This window comes from Acartia tonsa, chromosome 8 (genome assembly GCF_053477335.1).
Source record: "Acartia tonsa isolate MP-2025a chromosome 8, ASM5347733v1, whole genome shotgun sequence".
NCBI classification, from domain to species: Eukaryota; Metazoa; Arthropoda; class Copepoda; order Calanoida; family Acartiidae; genus Acartia; species Acartia tonsa.
This window is the reverse complement of record NC_137267.1, coordinates 46,487,725-46,507,817: the sequence shown is the minus strand read 5'-3', so window position 1 is coordinate 46,507,817 and position 20,093 is coordinate 46,487,725. Positions and strand designations below refer to the sequence as shown.

At 31.7% G+C, this 20,093-nt stretch overlaps 1 protein-coding gene across 2 annotated transcripts in view; it reads right to left on the bottom strand.

Annotated features, from left to right (window-relative positions):
- Window positions 1-20,093, bottom strand: part of LOC145327120 (juvenile hormone esterase-like) — a 100,228-nt gene that overhangs the window by 65,829 nt on the left and 14,306 nt on the right. For both annotated transcript variants that reach the window (XM_080170655.1, XM_080170656.1), the window contains exons 3-7: window positions 16,915-16,951; window positions 15,977-16,078; window positions 7,433-7,484; window positions 7,008-7,054; window positions 5,482-5,559 (exon numbers count right to left, since the gene is read on the bottom strand). In XM_080170655.1, the coding sequence (XP_080026781.1) occupies window positions 5,482-5,559; window positions 7,008-7,054; window positions 7,433-7,484; window positions 15,977-16,078; window positions 16,915-16,951 (316 nt within the window). The remainder of the gene's footprint in view (window positions 1-5,481; window positions 5,560-7,007; window positions 7,055-7,432; window positions 7,485-15,976; window positions 16,079-16,914; window positions 16,952-20,093) is intronic.

The window sequence follows — 20,093 nt, the reverse complement described above, 5'->3', positions numbered from 1 at the left end:
TGTATGTTTACGGGGTGGGAACCCTGTGTCGCCTTTCAATTTGGTATTTGAATATCAGCCAACAGTGTCGGTAATTTTAACACCACAAGTCGTTACAAATTATATATCCATTATAATATGCAACAATGAATTTTGCAAAAAAAATCTTCAATCAATTTTTTTTTATTCTTGAAATATTTTGACTTATGAAAGAATGACATTATGTCAAAGATTTGATAAATAATGTCGGAATATTTATTATTATATTGTCATTGCAAAAATAAATCTTTAGAGAAGCTTAAATGATAGAATTTCAAAATAATTAAAAATAGTTAAAAGAATTTTCTATAATGTTATCTTATTCAAGGTATAAATATGAAGGAAAAAATCAACACGACATATTAATGATTATAGTTAGATTTTTTACCTCTTGTTTTTACTAGGATTTTAAGGTATACGACACTTGACGATAAATTAATATTGATCCTCAATAATGATATTAGTTATTTATCGCATCGTATTATAAACGGCTTTCCGCGGATATAGAATGTACAATTATGAGATTAAAACTAGTTTTTTTAGCCCCGAGGTGCCGGAGGCACCGGCTAAAAAAACTGGTTTTAATCTTATGATTGTACGTTTTTATATTCGTAGAAAGCTGGATATAATACGATGATATACATAGTTTTTTCGTATCGATGAGAACCGGTTCCTATCCACCGGATTCGAATGAATACGAGAAACAAAATTACTCCCTTTGTAGATGCAAACTATTAGTTTAAATGTTTTGACACTACTACAAAGTACCAGGAAACCTGTACATTTTCCCGCTACTGGGAACCGGTCAACATGGGATCTTTGTACTAATAAATAAGCTTCTGAAAATTCTAGTAATAACTCCCTACTAATAGGGTCGATTAAATTATGTTCATCTTCAATGATGATATACAAATTTACCCTTCTGTAGATTACATTTAGTGATACACAATTTAACGAACTAACCAATGAAAAATTAATAAGCATCCCCAAAGTTTGTAAGCCAACAAAAAAAAACATTATTTAAACCTTTAGGGACTAGTGCCTTTTTCTTAACCTCTGGAAGTACTTATGGTTGGCATTTCTTAATATCTTATCAAAATATGTATGTTGTCGTTCTTGTTGATTTTTCTTTAATAAACCTTAATTCTAGAGGACAAGAAATGTGTATCATATTGTATTTTTAAACCTCTGACTTTCATTAAAGTTAATAGAATACATTCTTTCTCTCTTTCTTCGTCATTTATGTTTTCTTAAAACCACAAAACAAATTGATTTTTTTATTGCAACAAGAAATACGGAAATAAAATAAAATAATATCTAATAGACCTTATGCAAAAAAAAGTATTTTGGTGAATGATAGTTATATATTGCATTATATTATAGACAGCTTTCCGCGGAGAAATGAAAAATTATAATATATAACCCAATTTTATTATCTCCGAAGGCCGAAAGCTAACAAAACTTATATTGATTTTATAATTTCTATTTCAATATTCGTAGAGAATTGTCTTAATGCTATACGTGATTTTTCAAAATGGCTGAGAACTGATTCTAATCCACCGGATATTAATGGGTTTTAAAGCTATACTTGAAATTTCATTATTAAAGCATTAACTTTTTATAGTGATAGTTGAAGAGTTCTTATACAATTAACATAATTTCATTAAATTATTCAATAAATGTGGCCATTTTGCTAAATGAATTTAGCAGATTTGCTTTTACTCTATTTTTAATGCAAAATTTGAATTTTCTTTAGATTTTAGCTGAGTAATAATAACTAAGAAATTTGATGCAATTGTTTTTTGTATATTGGCAAAATATGAATTGTTAGTGTGCAATGATTTCCGCTATTATGAAGCTACTCTATAACTCACTTTTTTAAGATGAAAATTTTGGATGAAGACTTCTTTGATCTAGTTAATTTACATTCTAATGTGCCCTCCCTCCCTGTCACGTTGAACTAGGAAGTGTTGTAACATATGTTGAAGAAAGATAAATTATGAAAATATAAAAATAAAAATCAAAATTTTAACATTTTTCGTTTTTTAGGATCTACAGTAAAATAGAAATCCTTATAAATATATATTTATATATAAAAGTAACAGGATCTGTGTCTGTGAGTGGGTATTGAAGGATCTCGCTAACCACAGAAACAATATGGTTCTCTTTACACAGGGATAAGGGATAGGAAACCTGGCCATTAATTAGGTCCCGGCCTAGATTCTAAAGTGATATTGCAACTATTACAAATTACTATCAAACTGGCGGACGCTCCCAAGTAACTATCGCTCTAAACCAATAAGAATCGGCCTGTTTTTAACAACCAATCACCAATTGGCGAAAATTTTTGAAGCAGACAATTCTAGAAAAAATAATGATTTCGTCTGCTACTAAAAAATAAATATAAATGGTGTTAGATCACATTAGCTTAATTATTAAATCTGCTTAGAGTTAAATATTAAAAAAGGGCCATACAGAAAAAACAAAAATAACGGGATTATTTTTTGGAAAGGAGGTAGCTACGAATTTTCATTTGGTAGTTTATAAATTAGATGTTGTATTTTGAATTTTAAAAATTTAATACGGAATTGATACAACACCTAAACCCTAATATATGTACAATACACAATACAACACAGTACAAATATATCACTAAATGATAGTATCCAAAGAATACTTGATAGAATGTTACCCAAGTGCATATTAATTTATTTATTTGAATTTTAATTAGCAATGGTATTTTCAAATAAAATTTTTATTCATTAATAAAAATGCAAATAATACAAACTAAAATCTGTCTGAGGGAAACCCAACGATAGCTTTCAGACAATTCAAATTACCAAAGTAAAGATAAAAAAATTTTGGGAAAGAAAAAACTTCATTTTAACAAAAGCCATTAATATATAGGTTTATAAAAGGTTATGTTTTTTACTTTAAACTAGCTACCTGAATTTGATTCTATACTTTATCTACACACACACACACAGCTTTTTTATTAGCGTTTTATACGAAGCACTGCGCCATCCCAAAACTGGTTTATTAGGCTAGAAATAGGCCTAGGCTTGAAATAGGCCTGAAATAATATTTTCCTACGTTTCCCATCCTTTATCCCTGTCTTTACAGTGTAGCTTTTCGAAGGTCCTGGGAAAGTGTGTAATTATTTTGGGGTATGGTACCACCACCCTCCAAAGAGAAATCACCTTTAAAAAAAAAACTTTCTCGACCCCCAAATCTTTTTTAAAATATTTATTCAAAACTAAATTTTTAAATGGTATGGGTCGAATTTAACTCAACCACCTAGAGACCTTGGAGATAACTGGAATATGAAACATTGAGCATTAAAGACACAAGACCTACAGACATATAGCCATGGTCTGTTCTAAAAAAGTAAAAAGTAACATGAAAACATATAGTCTAGAAATATAAGTTAATTTCAATGAAAAAAAAACTTTTTGTAAAAAGAAAATTGAGAGAAAAAAGAAGTGCTTTTGTTTTTTCCTATTAAAGAGATGAGCGTTTTAACAAAATTACAACAATTTTTCCTAGATCTCATAATTTTCTATTTATTTTTTGGGAAGTGTTGTGAAAAAAAACACCTATCAGACAACCAAATCTTTGATAATATAGCAGAAGTTCTAATACTGAATAGTGATAATATACAGTTTAATATAAATTTAACTGTCATTATCCTCTCTCTATTAATACAGCAACAACCAACTATATTGCCCGACCCTTATCTAAATGTCCTAACTTTGCATGGTAAAAGTTGCGCCTGTTTTGAACCAAGGTATTCTCCATACCTGGAGACAGTCGATTAAAAAATCAGCATGTGACGTCATAAAAGTGAAGGATTATCCATCTCTTTTTTAGGGGTTTTCTTTCTCACTTCTCCTCTCATCTCCCTCATTTTTATGACGTCACATGCTGATTTTTTTTATGATCGATGCTATTTTTAAAAACTTTGTTAAGAAACCCCAACATAATATTGAAACCAGAAACAAGATACTCGAATCTAAGTTTTATATTTCGGCAATACCCGTACAAGCACAAAGTGAACCACACATTATCCCCCCCCCCCCCTAATATTCATGATTATTAATGTTTTTGTCATAGTTGTTTAATGTAGGTTAGGTTAAGGTAAGTTATATACATAGTAAGGTTAGGGATAGGCAAAACAGGCTAGACATAAAGAAAACCTGGTCAAAAGTTTTTTTTTGTTCATAAACCCATTGACTTCTTTTTTAATATCATATACCAATGGATATATTGACAGGGGAAAAATTGTCGTCATTTAGGTTGCGAATATTAAAATCATTTATTGGTTAGTTCGTTCAACCAGTAGGAGGGGAAAGGGATGGAGTAAGGGGGTTGGATATGAAGTATCATTATTTTAGACAGCTGCGAGTATCATTTTATTAGAGTAATGGAAATCTGATGCAACATCCAAGTAATTATATATAGATTCATGTACCAGAAGGGGGTTTGGGGGTGGGATTTTATAATTGAAAAGATTCTACCAAGTATTTTTCAGCCAAAAGGGAAAAATTCTACGAATTTACTAAGAATAGAAAGATTTTTTTGAATCAATTTATGTATTCATTTCTTTTTCTTGGAGATGTGTAAATGAACTGAAATATAGGTCAGTATTAATTTTTTTGAATTAGGTAACATTTGTGATTTTTGAGTCTCTAAAGACTGTTTAATGTCCATTTGGTCCAACTTTTGAGACTTACAAGTTACTAACCTTACTTGACTTAAAGTGAAATACAAACACATGAAAGACTAACTACTTCAAAATGAGGAGAGCGCTTTTTGCTCTACTAGGAACTTTTAGGGAAACCTTCTGAGATTCTATCAAAGTTTAATTTATTTGATATATTATCAACACACATTTTATCTTTTATAAGAACTAATTTTCCTGAAAACTGAGCGCAAGGAGTGCTTTTTGAGGGGGTAAAATGATGGATTTCAAAGTTTTCAGGGGAACCTAGTAATAGTGTCGGACTGATTATGACGTAAAAAAGAAAATTAGCCAATGAGAGGCCACTATAAATTTTACCATTGGTCAATAATGTCCTCTCATTGGCTAATTTTTTTTACGTCATAATCAGTCCGACACTATTACTAGGTTCTTTTCAGGGGTTTATTCTAATGTATTTCTTTAAATTTTTAAAGGGGGTAAAATAAGGGGTTTCAAAGTTTGAAGGTGATAACCACTTTATTGACCCCCCCCCCCCCCCTCCCTTAGTACGTCTATGCTTTAGGAATATTAATAGTTATTTATCGCATCGTATTATAGACAGCCTTCCGCGGATATTAAAATGAAAATTATAAGGTTAAGAAGGCCCGGGAAACAAAACTGGTTTTTTTTTCCTACAGTACGATGCTATATATGAAATTACAGTATTCCTGAAAAGGTTCTTATACAGCGAATTTCGAAGCTTTACTGGAAAATGTATTTACCTGTAATTAATTGCCACAAGAACAACATCTTTATTCATGAAATATTCTGCTCCGTACAGCTTTGTTGAGCAGGATCCACTAAAATAATTAATAAATTTGTAAACAAGGAATTGTTATTTCTCGTATTCATTCGAATCCGGTGGATAAGAACCGGTTCTCATCCATACGAAAAAACTATGTCTAGCATCGTATTAAATCCAGCTTTCTACGAATATAAAAATGTACAATCATAAGATTAAGACCAGTTTTTTTTCGCCAGTGCCTTCGGCACCTCGGGGCTAAAAAACTGGTTTTAATCTTATAAATGTACATTCTATATCCATGGACAGCTGTTTGTAATACAATGCGAGAAATAACTATTATCGCTTTTCGCAGGTTTTAAAACAAAAGTTATGTGATTATAACCAGTTTTGTTAGCCCACATTAGCCGAAGGCAAGGGCTAACAAAACTTGTACTTATTCTAAGATTATTCATTTCAGTATTCGTCAATAATTGTCTGTAAAACGATGATTTTTTAGTAAGGTTGAGAATTGGTTCTAATCAACCAGATATAAATCAGTTTCGAAGCCATAATGGAAAATTTGTTCATGTGCAGAGCAGCATGAGCACTGAGCAGTAAGATGTATAAGTTGGAATCTGCATCAAATTTTAAGGATTTTTTATGAAATTCGTTTTTCGTATAATTCTTTATCTAAAAGCGGAAATACAATTTAAGTTAATTTATTTTGACCAATAGGATAGGTAGATTAGAAACTACCTGCGCTCTAATTGGGTGAATGATGTACGACACTTAAGCTTTCAGATTTTAAATCTCTCCTAACATTAAAATTCCTTCCAACTTATATATCCTAATGAGCACTAAGCAGTCTTAAGCTATAAAACAAACAAAAATAAGAGGAAATTTGAGTTACAAGTATACATGGCACGGATGACATACCCTTATTATAGAGTAACTGCGATGCTAAAATTAATAGTCACATATTGAAATCTTACATACAATCATATGTTCATATTTTAAATAAAAGAGTAACTGTATGTATATTATTTTGCAAATTAAGGTTTCGTGATTAAATTGTTATAAATTGTTATTTTTCGCTTTGTAACATAGAAAGTTTTTCGCAAGTTTCCGAAGGCCCATCCTAACAAAACTGTTCTAAATCTTAATTATTTTTTAATTGAAAATTTCTGTAATACGACACGATACATATTTTTTCAGTTTGGCTAAGCTTCAATGTATATCAATCGGTTGATGCTGTCTAAAATGGTGCAAAAAATGGGGACAAATTTCAAATTGTTTTGGCGTGTGACGTCATACCCCCATCTCTTTTCTAGGGGGTTTCTTTCCTCCTTCCCTTTTCTTTCTTCTCACTTGTGACGTAAATAAACAGCCCCGTCAAATCAATTTGAAATTTGTCCCCATTTTTTGCACCATTTTAGACAGCATCCAATCGGTTTTAAAACTGGAATACATATACTTCCCTTATTCCCTTTATAAGCATTTAATTTAAGTTAAATTAAAACATACCTTGAAAAGGCTCCACCGTGAATAAAAACCATGACTGGCAATTTTCCCTAAACATAAAATTATTTAATTATATGGGGTCAAAGCTTCCGTTGCAAAAAGCTGAAAAAGTCAGCATGGCAGAATTTTAATTGTATCATCTGACTGTCATTCTGTACATCTGTCAGCCTGTGAGCCCGGTGGTTAGATTTTCTTGTGGTAAACCCCCCCCCCCCCCCCCCCGAAAAAAGGAACCCATCTTTTCTCCCCTCTTGGGGCACTAACTTCATAAAAAGAAGTAGAGTATTTTTTAAATGGTAAGATATTGCCAACCATTTTAGGTAAGCTTTTCATAAGTCCTGGTATAGTTTGAAGGCTAAATTATTTTAGAATTTAAGTTTTGAGATGGTCCCACCTAAATATGACTCAGACTCAAAACATGTTTTTACCTGAATATTTGGAGAGTTTACATTGAGGACCAAGGCATCCTCTTGGCCAGTCCTAGACAAACAACAACAGTTAAGTAAATATGTAGTGAGGCAATATACTTGACAGACAGACTAATATCCTATCATATCCTAGTTGTAGAACAGCTGCACATCAAGCACCTGTCTATGATCATCAGGAAGGGGGGGGGGTGGAGCTGTATTGAGGTGGTATTTGCTTGAAAATTATACTGAGCTGGATCTTTAAATCATTTTAGTGGTGAGCCAGATCGGGGTGAGCCGAATTTCAGCCAATCACAGCGCGGCATTTCATAAAATGCTGTGCTCTCATTGGTGGAAAGTTGGCTCACCCCGATCTGACTCACCACTAAAATGATTTAAAGATCCAGCTCTGGTACTGAAAGCTTTTATTCAAAATTATTTGAATCTTCTGCTACTTTTATTTAAATCTACAAATTGTTTTGTCTATGAGCACAAACTTGTACCAACCAATTAAGATTTATTAAAAGTTCCATAAGTTTTGGAAGCCACCGAATGAAAAAATATATCTATAATACAAAGTAGCTTGATGTCTGTCCGTCTGAAGCTTAAGATCTCGGTAACCATTGAACCGATCGGATTCTACTCTTAGGGTATATACCTATTGGTCCTGTGGTGGTTTTAGGCTATTTTCTTGGGGGCTGGGACACCCCCAACCCCCAAAAAAATGAAATTCCCCCCCCCCTCAAAAAAAAATTGGGGGGGAGTATGGTTCGGGGCACCCGAATTCTTTTTTTTTAATTTTTTTTTTAAACTACCTTATGGGGCAAAGCCTCTAGAGGCTAGGTGCGAATCCGCTAGTATACTGAATTGTGGGGGTAAAATTGAAATTTAAACACCAATATCTCTGTATAGACTTTATCAATATAGACTTGAAAAAAAAACTTTTTTAATACTAAAATAGTTTCAAGGTTAAAAAAGATGTATGGAATCATATAATCCTTATCAGTATCCTTATCAGTATCAAGATGTCTGTAGGTGTGTATGTGCAGAAGGATCTCGCTAACCGATATGGTTCTCCTTTACAATTTAGCTTTTCATAGATCATATAAAGACTTAGAACTATTTGAGGGAGGGGGGGGGGGGAGTACCACAACCCTCCAAAAAAACCGCCCATAGAAACTTTTTTTACTTTTATTTCTTAAACTGAATTTAAAGTAGGGGTGGGGGGGGGGGGGTTCTATCCTACTCTACCCAGAGGCCTCTAAGGGCGTAGCCAACTGCTATTACACATTAAAATGGTTAAATATAGATATGCAGATCTATGCAGTAGATTGGTTAATCATTAAAAAGAAACAGTAGAGGGGAATCGGTTAAAAAACCTGTATGCCCCAACGTCATGAATCCTGTGTCGACTTTCATCTGGGTCTCTGAATATCAGCCAATAGCGTCGAAAATATTAACACATCAAAGTCACTACAAAAGAATAGAAACCAATTCGCTAGCAGACGAAATAGTCCCCAAATAGATCCAGGTAGTTATATATCTATTCTTATACATTTATTGGTTAATCTATTAGGTTAATCTCATTCTTTTTTATTTAAAACTTTATAGCATGCATATCAATTTGAACAATAAGAGTATACATTATTTATATTCCGAGTATCATTTCCATTTGATGGTAGAAAAATTCTTAAATTGTATCTCATAAATTTTGTATATTTTCCATTTACATAAGCGCAAAGCTATTAGTTAGTTAGTGTCTGCTCGCAAAATATATATTAAATCAAAAACATTAAAGTCCTATGTAATTTTGAAGTTACATGTTAATTCTTCAATTTAAAGCAAAGATATTCTATAATTTATTCAAAAGGTTCGTGGGTCCATTTCCAATCAAGAACTTTTTCCAATGGTAATTTAAGTCAGACTTTTTTTAATTTTTGGAATAATAAGCCCCCAGAAGCTTGACTGTTCTACTTTTAAATTGAAAAAACTTCTCCGTTAGATAGTTTTCATTCTTGTTTAAAGAGAAGTTATTCTTTAATTAGGGTCATTCCGTCCGTCCGTAACGGTTAGGTGATGGTTAGCTCTTCGATCTTGTTAATTCAAAATTTGCATGATGATTCCTATAAAAGTTAGGTATGATTTAGAAAGCTCTATAAGCGTTAACAATATTCTGTACAATTATGTTTAGACTTACACATTATTATTCTGCTTAGTAAGGTCTGACACTGTACAAGAGTTAATGTTATAATAAATGTTGTCATCCTTGTTTGTATAAAGTTGCTGAATTACGTAAAATAAGCAAAGTGTGTTTTAAATTTAATAAACCCGCATATTCAAAATTTTACATAAACATATTGAGACTTTAAAAATTTTAAAAAATAAATCAAGGTAAAAGGGAAAATTATTTTTAAAATTATAAGAAAATTTGACTTTGAAAAAAAAATTTGAGGAAAAATGCTTAATAAATTGTTATAAAATTAAAATAAACATATAATTTTAACCACAATGATTAATTGTTATAGCAAGGTTACTGCATAGTTAAGGCATGTCAGTAAATCATATTATACAGGGTAATCCAATAGTGGGGACATTAGGCTGTTCATTAAACTAGTCCCCAAAGTCTTATAATAATGTTTTCTTATTCATAGGCTTGACAACTTTTATTGAATTTTGATTGGTTGGTTAATTAAGTTGAGTTTCCAAATGTTTTAACCAAGGGGTAAATTTATATATCATGCTTGCGGATGTACATCAATTTATTGGCCATTGCCTTATTCCCTTTAATCCCTGCACACAACGGAATCTCGACCAGATATTAAGTATTAAGACACCTAGAGAACAAAAAGCTGGTGTGATGATATACAAAATTACCACTCATCTATAGATAACCATTATTGTTATAAAAGTTAAGACACTGTTAGTTTGTACCATCCAATCAAGATTTAATAAAAGTAATCAAATTTTTAAGTGCATGGTATTTTGTGGCATTGTTTGTAGCCCAATAACAATATTTGACCATGAGTTTTCAAAAATCTCATAATTCTAAATAAATTTAAATCTTATAATAATTTGTTTTTTTTCTACCCTAATTTGGACATCATTGTCCATATTAACCCATTATACAATGAATGCAATTTGCAAAACATGTGATAAAAGACAAGGATTTAAAATTATAAGATTATGGCAATTTAATTAATATATATCCCCAAAACTGAAACAAAAAATTACCTCTTCTAAAGAAATGAATCAGAGGTTAAAATGTTTGGACACTCAACTTAATTAATAAACCAATCAAAATTTAAAAAGTCCCCAGAGTTGTTAAGCCAACGAATAGGAAAATGTTATTATAAATTTTGAAGACTAGTGTAATAATCCGCCCAATATATCCTCCCTCCTTGGATAGAAGACGTTTTTATTCTCAAATTGTGGCAAAAATAATTCTTGTTTGTTTAGCTTCAATTATGTCAATATTAGATTACGGATTTTCATTTTTTCTAAAAAAAATAAATATTATTGTTACTATGCATTTTTAAAGTTCATTCTTAACAAGAATGTATTTTAGGAGTGTAACTACTGTATAACTATCACTTGTATGTTTTTGTACCTTTCCACCCCCGAAGTTTTTTTTAAAGGTGAAATTCATAATGCAAGCAGTTACTATGTTAGGGGTGTGACCAGAGAATTATTTTAATAAACAAATCTTATTGTTATCGTCAATTATCCTATCCCCATATCCGCCAAAAAAATAAAAGTTGATTAGCCTGTAGTAACCAATAAATATATTCATTTACATTTTTGAATTTAATTATTTTATTTTCCAGTATGGCTTCATAACCGATCAATATCTGCTGGATTAGAAGTGGTTCTTAGCCATACCAAAAAATCATATATACAGACAAATTTTTATTTTAATATCTCTGGAAAGATGTCTATAATATGATAAAATATCAGTAATAAAATCAACCACTGATGTTTCAAATCCTTAAAACAGTTATCATCCTTCAATTACATTAAACATTTTTTTTCTATTTCCAAACATTTGGCAAACGCAAATCAAATAGCCCCACTTTTTTAGGATTTTGAATATTCCCTGCCTGTACGCATTTTCTACATTCATGTTCAATTCGCAAAATCTATTTCATGAACAAGATTGTACTTGATCTAAAGTACAACATGATCATGTCAATATGTCAGTTTGTCTGTCATTTTTATATATTCACAGACAGACAGACAAATTATGTAATATCTAAATTTGAGTCTTTTACATTTTAAAGTTTTAAATAACGTTTTATAATTCGTTGGCTTAACAACTTTTGAGACTTTTAATGAATTTTCATTGTCTGCTTTATTAAATTGAGTGTCCATACGTTTCAACCACTAATTGTAATCTACAGTAGGGGTAATTTTGCGTATTAACATTGGGTATGCACTGAGGCCCAATTCAAAGATAAATGGAGAACCATTGTGCGTGGCCTATGCTCTGGAAAGAAGAGATAAATGGCGATGATGATGATGATGCACATCAATTAGACGGCCATTGTCCTATGCCTTTAGATCCCTGGATGATTATAGTTTCATAACTGCAAAGAGTTTTATTTTATGAAAATAACACTATAGCAAATAAGGTCTATAACTAACTTGGGGAGGGGTATAGAAAAATCACCCATAGAAAAAATAATCCCCAAAATCATTTTTTACTTTTTAATATTAATATTGAAATTAAAATCTAAAAGGGGGCCTGACTTCTCCCCTCACCCTCCGCCTCAAGTGCCCTTAAGAGGCCTCTATGGACGTATCCCCTAGTAAAACATATAGAAAACAAATCTTTATGAGAAATGGTTAACCTTAATTGGGCCTAATAGTTACATAAAAAGTTGTCTGCGAATACGAAGATAAATTTCTTATTGTTATATTGCCTCCAGGTGGTTTCGATTCGTGAAAAAAATACATTTATCCCATATTATTACAGTTTTCCATGGATAAGCAAATAAAAGAAATGGATTAATTAGTTGGTCCCGGACAACAAAACAGGTGTTAACTCTATCAAATTTTATTTTATTTACGTGGAAAATTCTCTAGAATGTAATACGATACATAACTTTTTAATTTGGCCAAGAACAGAGATGGGTTTTTGAAAGAAGAATGCCGCGTTTTATTATGAAAATGCCTCGTAGGATTTAAACAGAGTATACAACTTAGGAATTTAAAATTTTAAAATTATTATTTCAGCCAATTGTATAATGTCTAATAAAGCTCTAAAAAGATGCATTAATTAATTTACAGCAAAAAGATTATTCTTTTTCTTCTATAAAAGCTGAGCTGGATCTTTAAATGTGTAGCCGTTGGCGTGGCTGTAGCCGTGGCCGTAGTCATGGCTGTGGCTTTAGCAACGCTTTAGCCACACTAACGGACTGTGGTCACTTTTAGCGTGGTTAACCACGCTACGACTACGACCATGCGTTGCCAATATGATTTAAAGATCGCATTTTTTTTTTGTGGCCACGGCAACGTGTGGTTAATATGATTTAAAGATCGCTATTAGGTTGGTGGCTGTAACTCTGACCACGACTACGGCAACGGCTACGCTTTTAAAGATCCAGCTCTGTACCAACAAAAGCGAAATAATTAAATAAATAGTTGTATACTATGTTTAAATCCTACGAGGCATTTTCATAATAATTTCATAATAAAATGCGGCATTCTTCTTTCAAAAACCCATCTCTGGCTTTAATCCAGCAAAAAATAATGGGATTTGGAATAGTTATTTCTCGCATCGTATTATAAATGGCTTTCCGCGGATATAGAATGTACAATTATAAGATTAAAACCAGTTTTTTTTAGCCCCGAGGTACCAAAGGAACGGGCTAAAAAACTGGTTTTAATCTTATGATTGTACATTTTTATATTCGTAGAAAACTGGATATAATACGATGCTAGACATAGTTTTTTCTTATGGATGAGAACCGGTTCCTATCCACCGGATTCGAATGAATTCGAGAAAGATTATTATGACTAACAAATGTTGAAGTCATTATAAACTTTTGAATTCCATGTTTTCTGATATCTTTCTGCATATTTGTCAACAAAAAGATAAGAAAAATATAAAAAGTATCTTTATTTTTTACTTTTCAGGGACAATGATGATTATGTAAAACTACATTTCTTGTAAAAAAAATATCTCATAAACTGCTAATATATAGATACAATTTGATTTCGAACATTTTCGTCTTTCGTTGACTTTTTCATTTGATAAAATTATATGTCAATAACTCTTCTATAAATGAACACTTTTCTCAAAATTTTTGATAAAGAGAGGGGCAGTTCTCTGGTAGAATCCGTAAAAGTGTGTGTTTTAAGGCTTAAAAATAGCAGTAGAACGATAATATTCACTAAATATGTGTATTTCTTACTGAAAAGAACTATAGACAAAAAAAATTAAAAAGTTAACATATATTTTTATCGTTCTACTACTGTTTTTAAGTTATAACACATAACCTTTACGGATTTTACCAGAAACCTACCCTTCTCTTTGTACAAAATAAAATTTGGTCATCTTGCTATTATAGCCGATTCAGCGATACTTTATTCCTTCTTACATAGACGTCCAAGGTTGGGGATAAAGGGGTGTTTATCCCCTCAAATTTTGAATTGAAACCACCTATTTTACCCCCTGATAATTTTTAAAAATACATTAGATTACCCCCCTCAAAACCTTTTAAACCCCTAATTTATCACTAGCAAAATAAAAAGCTTCGACGTCCCTGCACACCCCTGTTATCTATATTCTCCCTTCGTATTAAAAAATAATAGTTTGGACCTAATCGTTCTTGGAATCCCCATGCCTGTTTCTGATGATTCATAGGGAAGGAGGGGAAATTGAATTGTTTATTGAACTAGTCCCCAAAGTTTTATAATAACTTTTTCTTATTCATTGGCTTAACAACTTGTGGGACTTTTAATGAATTTTGATTGGTTGGTTCAATGTCCAAGAATTTCAACAACTAATTAATGAATTTTGATTGGTTGGTTCATTAAGTTCAGTGTCCAAGAATTTCAACAACTAATTGTAATCTACAGAAGGGGTAATTTTGTGTATATCATCATTGGGGATATATATAAATTTATCGGCCACTGTCTTATCCCCATGCCTGTTTCTGATACTTCTTATCTTTGTAAAAATGTTTGCCAACGTTGCAAAACGTCAACAATGATTAGTTTCAAATATATTTTTAAGCAAAACTTTTCTATAATTAGGGTCGATACGTCTGTACGTCCGTGAGTCCGTTAATTTGGACTTGTTTGAATTGTCCTAATAATTTTAAATTTTGCATGATAATTTTGATAACAATTTAAGTTTTGAAACTCTACAAGAGTTATTGTGTGTTTGTTCTTCCTTGTAATTGTTAGAGCTTCGATTTTATGGATGTTGTCATCCTTGTTTCTTCTTCAAGTTTTGTTACTTTAGAATAGGTCATATTTCTAAATAAATTTATTAACTGACAAATTTTGAAAATAGCAATAGAAAAATTAAAGATTTTATAAGTTTTATGTTTTAAATCGACTTTTATTTGTGGCTTCGAATCCAAATTATTTTCGCTGGATTAAAACCGGTTCTAGTACATACCGTATTATAGCTAATTTACCACGAGAATTAGGATAAAAATCTTAAAATTAATCTCTGTTTAGTTGGTCCGACCATCGGCCTCACTGGTTACATAAGAATTTTCCCTAATAATGCCCCGTTGCGCACAAAAAAACATCCCTCATTTTTAAAATTAATTGAAAATACTGGGGGAGATAGTTTTTCGTCTAAATATTTGTTAAAAGCGAAGCTTTTCTATAATTAGGGTCGGTCCGTCCGTCCGTACGTCCATCCGGCCGTCCGAGATAATTAGCTTTTATTCGTTAATTTAGGCATGTTAGAATTGTCCTATCGATTTCAAACTTTGCATGGTGATTTCTGTAGTAGTTAGGTACGATTTAGAAAGCGTAGCAACTCTATAACCATTACCAGAATGTCCGTACGTCCATTTTAAACATGATGATTTTTTACTTTTTTAATAACAATTTTTTATGTGACAAAATCATCCGATTGATCTGATTTTTTTATTACTGATTCCTGTTACAATAAGGTACAATATTATGAGCGAAGCATTTCTATAATCAAGTATTATAATGTCAGTATGTTATTAAACAGAATTCTGTATTTAAGAAGTTTTGCAACAAATTTACGTATAATTTTGTCAAACCTTACATTTTCATATTTTGTATATTCAGTTCTGACACTCAACAAAAGTTAATGTTCGTTTGTCATATCGTTTCAGAGCTTCGCTTTTATGGATGTTGTCATCCTTGTGTATACTTTAGGCCATGTTAGGTGAGATTAAATTTAGTGCTAGGATTAGGTCACTGCAGATAAAGGCACCGCAGGGTAAGGGTAAGGAATAGAGAAAAAACTACCCTTATTTCAATTTATTTTCAAATGTGGGAATGGGTAGGGGGGGGGGGGAACTGAAGCTGAACATTCACTTTGAGGGAAAGCTTTAAATTTAGTAACTGTACCTTGGATTACCAGATTGAAAAACGTTGATTTGACAGAACTCAGCAGATTTTGTACATTTCTTTACACCAGTCCAATTATCCACCGGCTCAGGACGCATAAATCTACAAAAAAAAAATCTCATAACTTTTTTTTTAAATTAACACGTAAAAAAGAAATACTTTAATATACCGTTTTTAAGTATTAAACATCCAAAAAGCGAAGCCAAATAATAGACAAACGAACTTCAAGTTTACTCAAATTGCATTACAATTTATCCAAAAATTTCTTAAATACAGGATGATTTTACGGACATAATTACAGTTTTAAACTTGATTATGAAGATGCTTCCCTTATAACATATTGCCTAATCGACCTAGAAATTATTATTCAAATATCAGATTAATATTAAACTTATATCACAAAAATTGCTGTCAAAACAAAACAAAAAACATTCTAATTAGTGACTCATTGGACACAAAAGATAAATTTATCTTTTTAAGTTTGTAAACGGTTTTTGGATAGATTAGATATAAACCTTATTATTTTTATTAAACTGGAAGACCATATTATTCCAAATAATCAACAGCGCAAATAATTACGACACTAAAATCTTTTTGTAACTATTTGCAATTCTGTCTGTTTGTGAATATGATACACTTTGTTGATATGGTAATATGCAGAAATGATCAGAGAGGAAGGGGACATTGGGCTGTTTATTACACTAGTCCCCAAAGCTTAATAATAGCGTTTTCTTATTCGTTTGCTTAACAATTTTGGGGACATTCATTTAAACTTGATTGGTTGGTTCATTAAGTTGAATTTATAAATTTCTAAACCACTAATTGTAATCTACAGAAAGGTTAACTTTGTGTATCATCATTAAGAATTACATCAATTTATCGGCCATTGTCTTATCCCTTTAGATCCCTGAGAAATAATGGTAAAACTAAATCTTTACCTGAGTTTACCTGAAGGAGGCTTGGCATACGGGATTCCTAAAAAAATAAAGTTTTAGTTTGTCTACCTCACACAAAAATTTTTTTTTGAAAATGAGAAACCGAACAAGGATGACAACATCCATAAAAGCGAAGAACTGAAACAGTAGGACAAACGGACATTAACACTTATATAGTGTGAGAACTGAATAATCAGAATATAAATGTATAAGAGTCGAAGCAAAGTTGTAAGTAAATTTGTTGAAAAACTGCTTTATACAGAATTATGTTTATGGACATACTTACATTTTTAGGATTTGATTATAGAGTTGCTTCGCTAATAACATTATACTTTGTTGTCCCAGGAATCAACATATCAAAAATTAAATCAATCGGATGATTAGATCACATAAAAATTTATTGTTAAAAAAGTAAAAAAATCAACATGTTTAAAATAGACGTACAGACATTTTGGTAATGATTATAGAGTTGCTACGCTTTCTAAATCGTACCTAATAACTAAAGGAATCGCCATGAAAAATTTGAAATCGATAAGACATTTCTAACATGCCTAAATTAACGAAAAAAGCTATCCGTTACGGACGGACGGACCGACCCTAATTATAGAAAAGCTTCGCTTTCAAAAATGAACAAGAAAAGAAGGATTTAATCTATAATAAAACCAAAAAAATTACTGTCCTTCATATTACAACTGAATTAAATGTATTTTCATTGCTTATTTGGTACAAGATTTAGATAATTTAAAATTTGGAACATCCAACGTCAAGGTAAAATCTAAATTCATGGAAAGTCCCCAAAGTTGTTAAGCCGACAAATAAGAATAGTTATTTCTCGCATCGTATATTAAACGGCTTTCCGCGGATATAGAATGTACAATCATGAGATTAAAACCAGTTTTTTTAGCCCCGAGGTGCCGAAGGCACCGGCTAAAAAAACTGGTTTTAATCTTATGATTGTACATTTTTATATTCGTAGAAAGCTGGATATAATACGATGCTAGACATAGTTTTTTCGTATGGATGAGAACCGGTTCCTATCCACCGGATTCGAATGAATACGAGAAAAACGTTATCAAAATACAGACATAGAGAGGGGTATAAACTTGCGTTGTCAAAAAATACAAATGGGACGATGTATGTCTGTCCGTCTGTAGCTTAAAATCTCCGTAACTGCTAAATTGATTGGGCTTCACTCTTCTTGGAATATAGCTACTGGTCCTGCGGTGGTTTTTAGCTATTTTCTTAGGGAGTGAAGCCAGTAGTATTATATATAGGGTCTAGTAAAGGCAATCATGAGAGATAAAAAAAAATTTAAAATTGATAGATCTAAAAGGACAAAACGAAACCAAAAAATGAAATAGAGAAAGAGAAAAAGAGAGAGCGAAAGAGAAAGAAAGAAAATGAGAAAAAAATGTGATGATTAATGAAAACTAAAAGTACAAAACATGTATCTACACAGTAACAAAATTAGTTTCTCAAAAGTACAAAATTTATTAAAGAAATAAGATGGACACCATGGAAACTGTCCCGATTTTGTATAACTTTTGCGGAACATGTTCCAGTTACGTCATATAGTTTCGGGAACGAAAAATATGACGTAACTGGAACATGTTCCGCAAAAGTTATACAAAATCGGGACAGTTTCCATGGTGTCAATAAGATGTACAGAGAAGATTTTTAGAGATGCTTTGCGTTTTAGAACAGTTAAATTTTGTTGCACATATTTTTTGCAGTTTATGACGTCAAAGCAGTGATCTAAAGGGATAAGACAATGGCCCAATGATGATGCACAAAATTAACCCTTCTGTAGATTACAATAAATAATTGAAACGTTTAGACACAAAAACTTGATAGACCAACCAATCAAAATTCCCCAAAGTTGTTAAGCCAAAGAATAAGAAAACGTTACTATAAAACTTTGGGGACTGGTGTAAAATAGCCCAATGTACCATCCCTCCCTGCGTCAAAGAAACGGCAAACCATTTTTTATTTTGTTTTAAATTTCCATTACCAACCCACTGTGGCTTATTCTCTTGGCGCCAATCAATGAGTTGCCATAAATAATACAATCAAAGATTTTAAAACAAGTAGGAAAGATAAGCTCAAGCGCGCATTTTGTTTTTTTCAACAAGGACAACAGTGTTCATCATAAAATAGTAAGTTTGTTTATCTGAAGCTAAAGATCTCGGAAATGTGGGTCTAAATATTTATAATTTTCAGAGAAGCTGTATAAATGTCTTGGGGTAGTTTTTCCTGGTCTTTCCTAAAGGTACATAGTACCATATAAAGCAGAATGTTACTAATTAACCGAATGAGTTCTCTGGGGTATAGTTTAATTTTATTTGAAGCGAAGCTTTTCTATAATTAGGGTCGGTCCGTCCTTCCGTACGTCCGGAACGGATAGCTTTTTTTCGTTAATTTAGGCATGTTAGAGTTGTCCTATAAATTTCAAACTTTGTATGGTGATTCCTGTAGTAGTTAGGTACGATTTAGAAACCGTAGCAACTTTATAATCACTACCAGAATGTCTGTACGTTCATTTTAAACAACTAATTTTTATGTGATCTAATTATCCGATTGATCTTATTTTTGGTATTTTGATTCCTAGGACATCAAAGTACAATATTATAAACTAAGCAACTCTATAATCAAGTCTTAAAAATGTAAGTATGTTCATAAACATTATCCTGTATCAAGCAGAATTTCAACAAATTTACCTACAATTTTGCTTTGACTCTTTTACATTTACTTTCTGCTTATTCAGTTCTGACACTATACAGGTGTTAATGTCCGTTTGTCCTTCCATTTCAGATCTTCGCTTATATGGATGTTTTCATCCTTGTTTATTAAGTCTTGGGGTTGTTTTGGTTTTATAATGTCTTTTTCCCAGATGCTATGGTAACATCCGCATTTTTTTTAAAGAGCAACATCAATATTTTGATTGAACTTCGCTTTTAATTAAACTTTTAAGATGATAACTTTGAAAAAGAAACAATCGCAATATCAAATATCATCATTTTGTAACATATATGCTATCGAGTGTATAAAAAAACTTTCTAAACATTTTCCTTGTACATATCAGTGGCTTCGCCCCTTGCAGACTATAGGTAAGCTGTCCCTAGAGGGTTCCACTTATTTACATTTGAAATTAAGATTTTTGTGGTTATTTATCGCATCGTATT